This window comes from Echiichthys vipera, assembly GCF_963691815.1.
Source record: "Echiichthys vipera genome assembly, chromosome: 10".
In the NCBI taxonomy this organism is placed as follows: Eukaryota; Metazoa; Chordata; class Actinopteri; order Perciformes; family Trachinidae; genus Echiichthys; species Echiichthys vipera.
The window spans coordinates 26,496,358-26,502,396 of NC_139835.1; the positions used below are offsets into that span (position 1 = coordinate 26,496,358).

The 6,039-nt window shown below is 38.6% G+C and overlaps 1 protein-coding gene across 1 annotated transcript in view; it reads left to right on the top strand.

The window, feature by feature from the left end:
- Positions 1 to 2,399: 2,399 nt before the first annotated feature.
- Positions 2,400 to 6,039, top strand: part of il1rl2 (interleukin 1 receptor-like 2) — a gene marked incomplete at its 5' end in the record, with an annotated part of 18,470 nt that continues 14,830 nt past the window's right edge. Inside the window, one exon of the mRNA XM_083921080.1 lies at positions 2,400 to 2,454. Within this exon, the coding sequence (XP_083777206.1) occupies positions 2,400 to 2,454 (55 nt within the window). The remainder of the gene's footprint in view (positions 2,455 to 6,039) is intronic.

The window sequence follows — 6,039 nt, forward strand, 5'->3', positions numbered from 1 at the left end:
ATGACTTCTTCTCTTTTTGCTGTGGTATTAAAGAGGCATCAAGTATCTCTTTTTATGCTAGTATTGTAATGAAGTTTAAAATTGTGGTATCAATCTTAATAAGCTTGCATAAAGGAACTTTACAAAAAGCTAAAAGCGCCTTTAAAGTGCCTTTAAAGTGCCTTTAAAGGCGCTTTAAAGAAACTTCAATATGCGATCCAAGGTGGCTGCAACAACAAGCAAACGTGGATATGAAAAGGCTACTAAATAAAATGATTTAAGAATTTACTGATTAAGAGTTACTGGTTGGAAGCTCTGTAATCATGGATGTTGGAGAGTCTTTGAATGCACCATCATTTTTCAAAAGGGTTTAAACTTGAATGATTATTGCCTTCCCACCGCTCTCTGCTGAAATCAAAATCAAGGAAATACTAAAAGTTAAAAATAGTGTTAAAATCTTGTCTTATTTCGTTCTCGTGAACTCAACATTGTGTATAGTGTATTGTGTATCGTCTCGTGAGCTGAGGGTCTTGTCACAGCCCTAGTGGGGACCATATAAGGCTGTCACTTTTATATCTGAAGCAATTCTGTTGGCCTATATTTGAACCAACGCTCTACTGAGCTGGGGATGAATCATTGCAGCGCACCTATAATGCAAACAATAAGTGGTACTTTTTTTTCAGCTGAGTGGAAATTTCATGCAGGGCTTAGAGGAACAGTATGAAACGCTGTGAAGACAGGAGGACGGAAAACCCAGCCGTTCTTCAGAAGGTTAGTACAAGGAACAAGAAGCACACACACTTACAGCCAGGTAAGGGACAAGCAGCAGTCTTTGAGCCTCAACACACTTACAGCCAGGTAAGGGACAAGCAGCAGTCTTTGAGCCTCAACACACTTACAGCCAGGTAAGGGACAAGCAGCAGTCTTTGAGCCTCAACACACTTACAGCCAGGTAAGTCAAAAACAACCATCAAAATGTTCTGTTCTTTTCTAAACAATGGTAGCTCTTTAATAAATATTGTATGTGATAGTTCATGAGGAGTTTACATAATGATCTATGACATCTTGTATGTCATAATATTCCTGTAGCTCCTTTTGGTATGCAATACTGAATTTATAACCCATAATCCCTCTATTAAGAGTACTTCTCAACATTTATTTGACTAAATCAAGAGTTAGGTATGGGGTGAAAACTGTATGTCACGATTATCCAAGCAAAAATAATTGTGATTCACAATATTATACCCATGGTCATTAAAATATGAAAAAGGGCTAAAACACACTCCAACACACTTTGCCTCGTTTTGTGACGAAACAACTTTTTTTATTGCATTACAGAAAAACATATTTTTAGTGAACAGCTATGTAGGATTTTGGAACGACTGGAAAGATGTCACTCCACCTTGTGGCAATTCAAAATAAATCAGAAAATCAATATAGGACTGGTAGCAAGCTTTTTCAAGTCACTTACTATGGGAATATTCACAAAACCTAAATAAACATGTTGTTAAAGCTAAACAGGCCAGGTACATTCAGAAGAAGCTCGGAGAAAATTACTCTCACAGCAGTGTATGTGTGTGTGTAAGTGGCAGGTTTGTTAAACACATTAGTAGTCCACTGGTGCACAGGACATTTAACAGTTTTAGGCGCATATTTTACAGCTTGTTCGACACATTCTGTGAATAGGTGAGGACAGACAGCGTAAATGTGACGCCCGTGTGCTGTTAGGACACGGTGTAACGCCTCCGTTCTGTTTATATTTTGAGCCATGACTTTCCGCTACTCTCTGAATCAAACATCAAGAGGAATGAGAAATCCTCATCACTGCCTATAGTTCGCTATGATTGTTTGATCAGCGTATCTTTAGGGCAGGCATGAGATGGACCATGGACAATAGAGTGATCTGATGCGTCTGTGCAGTGCATAGAACAGCAGTGGCTAGAATGTGCCCTTAAGACGATACTACGGTCTCTCTGCTTTGGCAGATCAACACGTTTTGATCCTTCACGATCTAATATCCTCATATCGCCCACCCCTAGTTACCAGTAACTACACTGTCATTTCCTCCAGAATACGACATAAAAATGAGTACAAATCACAGTCCACAGACACAGAAATAGAGAGGGATGATGAGGGAGAGGTGGACCGAGAGAGAAAGAGAGCTCTTTTCCCCAAACACCAATCAGTGGAACTCCCTGGGACTTTACTGGGAGTGTTTCAGCCCTGCTCTCCTTTTGTCAGCTTTTCAAATGACACCTCCCACTTCCCTTTAATGGAGTCCGTTCAAGGCAGAAAACCCGTCAGGAAATGTGTCAAGAAAGTTACCGCAGGAAGTCAGTGTGGCTAAGAACACGAGCCATGTCTGAGAAATCACAAAGGACTTTAGTGAAATGTAATCTGTCTTTTCCCTCAAACAAGGCATGAAGGTCGTGCTGCTGGCTGCACTGCTGTCTCTGGCATTCACTGTGGCACACAGTGAGTATTTATTTTATTTTTTATTCTTGTTTACAAACTAAAAAGCTTCTGCTATTAGAAATCATTTGTGAAAGCAGATGCTGGCTGCTTTTTTATATGTGTATGTAAATGTATAACATGAAGCCGTTTCACCATTGCTGATTTAAAATATTTGCTGAGTCTCAGGTTTTAGCGTTTTCAGTTTCATACTTATTCCAGATGAAGAGTTAACATGGCTTCCATGGATTGGGGAAAAACAACAAAGCTTTTGAGAACACATACTTTATATGAAGCTGAAAACCATTCACCTGAAAAGTGGAAAGTAGAGCTATATAGTTCATAAGACAGGGACCTACTGTATTTATGCCACATCTGCTGATTAATAAACAAGGTTACAGCGCAGGGCTTGTGTTGATGCTTTTCCTGTTTATACACTCTTAAACAAGCAGTTCACGGATGAGCATTACTTCTTAGGAGTTAGAGAGATATCCAGAAAAGATTCCCTGCCCTTACATTGTCCACTATAGATAAGATAATTATTATCCAGGCATTGAAAAAAATCTTAACCCAATTTGAACAACTGAACTCAAAAGAATCACTGTCCGGTCGACTCTACTTCACCTCATGTAACCAGATAGTGAGTGTTTTTTCAGGCTGACTCCATTAAATTCCCCACAAGATAGTCGGAGTCAGCTTTCCACCTGGACTAACAACAGTTCGTAAACTACAGCATGTAACACAAGACGAGATGAAGCACGTCTTCAGCTTTCTTTGCAATACTCTTTGCAAGTAAATAATAATAGGCATATGCATGTTTGACAAATGAGGCCACAGAAGTAGTCAAGGTGCGAACTTGTTAGTTATTCAATGCCTTCTCTCTTGTACTATGTGCAATATAATATATGGCCAAATTTTTGGTTTAAAACATTTGAAAAATGAACTAACATTATCAACAGTTATGTTATATCAAAGCTGTCTTCTATGTGTTGCAGAGATATCTAGTGATATGAGCATGCTAAACACAAACAGCTAGCCCCGACTGGTCCAGTCAATACCGCTTGTACTGTACCTCAAGATTTTTTTACAGTTGCTGAACAGTGCAACCATAAGATTATAGCCCAAAAAGAGTAAACATATAACAGAGCATCATTATAATCTGTTTAGAAAGGTTCTTTGGCCTGATTTTAATAATGCTCTGTTGTATTTTTTCTCTTTTAGTGCTTTGTTTTTACATAGGGAAATACTTTGGTTGCACCGTTCAGTAACTTGCAAAATAATTAAAAATCAATGTAGAAAAACCGTGATAAAATGGTGATCGTGATTTTACTGTAAAAATAAATAGATAAATATTTTTGTGTGTTGTGTAAACATCCAATGTGCGCACCTTGTGCAACTGTGCATGGCAGCTTTGGACAGAAGGGCGGCCTCTGTAAAAGGACGGCGCTGCTGCCTCCTCGTTAAAAACATAACGGGTTTTTTTAGGCGAATATTTGACAGCTTGTTTCACAAATTCTATGAATAAGTGTGGACAGACAGCACCGATACGACGCGATAGGACGCGGTAGTTCCATTTTCAGCCTTGATTACCCGCTACTCTCTGAATAAAACATGAAGGGGATTTAGAAATCCTTGTCACTGCCTGTTGTTCGCTATGATAGCTTGATCGGCGTTACTTGAGGAAAAATACCTGATGAGTCTGTGCAAGAGTATAAAACAGCGATGGATATAATATGCCCTATAGACAATATCACAATCTCTTTGCTTTAGCAGATCGTCAGCACGTTCTGATTCTTGACGATCCAATATTGTTGTATCGCCCACCCCTACCTGAGAGGATGAAGAAGTAGCGGCCATGGCCATGGCCATGCCTGTTAGCAAGATTTATCTGCTTTACACCTAAAATTAAAACAACCTACACCTGAACAGAGATTCTCCGTTTAAGAGACTGTTGTGACGGACGGGTCCCCGGAGAATCTAACTCTCTATGGTTCCAATACCAGAGCTCTTTTTGTTTAAAATTTGCATTGCATTGCAATCTTGCATTCAATTAAACGTATTCCAAAGCAATTCATTTGAAATAAAATGGCAAGAACTGTGTAAAGAAATAAAAAATTTAGAGCTGGAAGCCCATATATGAAAAGGCAGAGTCCTTCCCGCAGCAACCTGTGGCCCTTTGCTGCATGTCTCATGATAAATGCAAAATGCCCCGAAAAAGGCCCTATCAAATAGATTAAAAACAACAATGTACATGTCTGCTTTTTAAATCTGTTTGTTACATAGTGCCGGAAGACACTATATCTATACTTGTATTTTCTGTATGCCTGCGCAATACTTTTACATTCTGCTGTTAATTTGGAAAGGTGGCAACTAATTAGGCAGCGATCTGATACACACACTGTTCTTCCTAATGACAAAAGCTTCAGTTTGTGCTCTCGAGAAAGCTTGTTATAGATATTCAAATGCTGTTCAAATTCTAATTGGCAATAAATAAACTTGCGTGTTTGTTACACGTCCCGTTAACCAAGCTCATCTGTAGCCTGCTTTGTCATCAGGTGTCCATTTTTCCTGCTGCGTCCATTGATACATATTTATTTATACAGTATATGTGGTAAGTGAATCACAGATAAATGTCTCTGATAAAGCGAAGACAACGCGTGGGTCTTATCAATAGCAATTAATGCCTGACCGCAGTGTAAAGGTTAGACATCTGGCTTGCTGAGCAGCTAAAAGCAGGCCAAGATTTGTGAGGTCAGTGGGTTCTTTCTATCTGCCTCCCCTACTGAATGAAATAGGTCAAAGGCTGCAAACATTTACTATCACAGGTCTATAGTTTAGTCACCAGGAAGTCCCATACATGAGAGACATCAGCATTGAGTAACAAAGGAAAATGTTCATTTCAGTGTGAAGTTACACAATAAAAGCAAGCTTAACGTGGAGCGCTCAAGTTATTCAATTCAGCGCGAGATGTTTCCCTTCGAAAAACAACTTCAGTAGCTTGAACATTTTACTGCAAGAGTAAGAGATAATATCATTTTTCAACAATGCTAATATCCAAACAGTCTATAGATCAGTGAAGACCAAACTTTCAATATGCTCCTATAAAACAAAAGATCAACCACAGATTGCAGCCTGTAGTCATAAAAGCTGTTGTCTATATAAAAAGTGTTTTGTTTGCTAACAACAAACATTAATATCCAATGTCTAGTGCAAAAAAAATCACATATGGGAGAGCAGCATTGCACACAGACTAAGCTTCATGCAGCAGCAGAAACTTTATAGTATATGGGAGACAGAGCAACTCTAAGCAATAATCGCTCATCATGTTGTTGATAATTTGCTCTGAAAAGAAAAGTCATGGCAAAATGCAGTACTATAACCTCAAACTTAATGTAATAAAAAAAAACAATAGCTTTTAAGAACATTAAAGGTCAGGGGATGACAGGGAAACAACAATAAAATAAAACCCCAAATTGCATGAAAACAGACAAAATCAAATCAACTTAGATAAAGAATGAGATCACTTACATTTGCACAAATATTAAATATGCACATAAGGTGGATTACAAAGCAAGCCAATGCCGCATTGTTTACATACGTGACAAACGA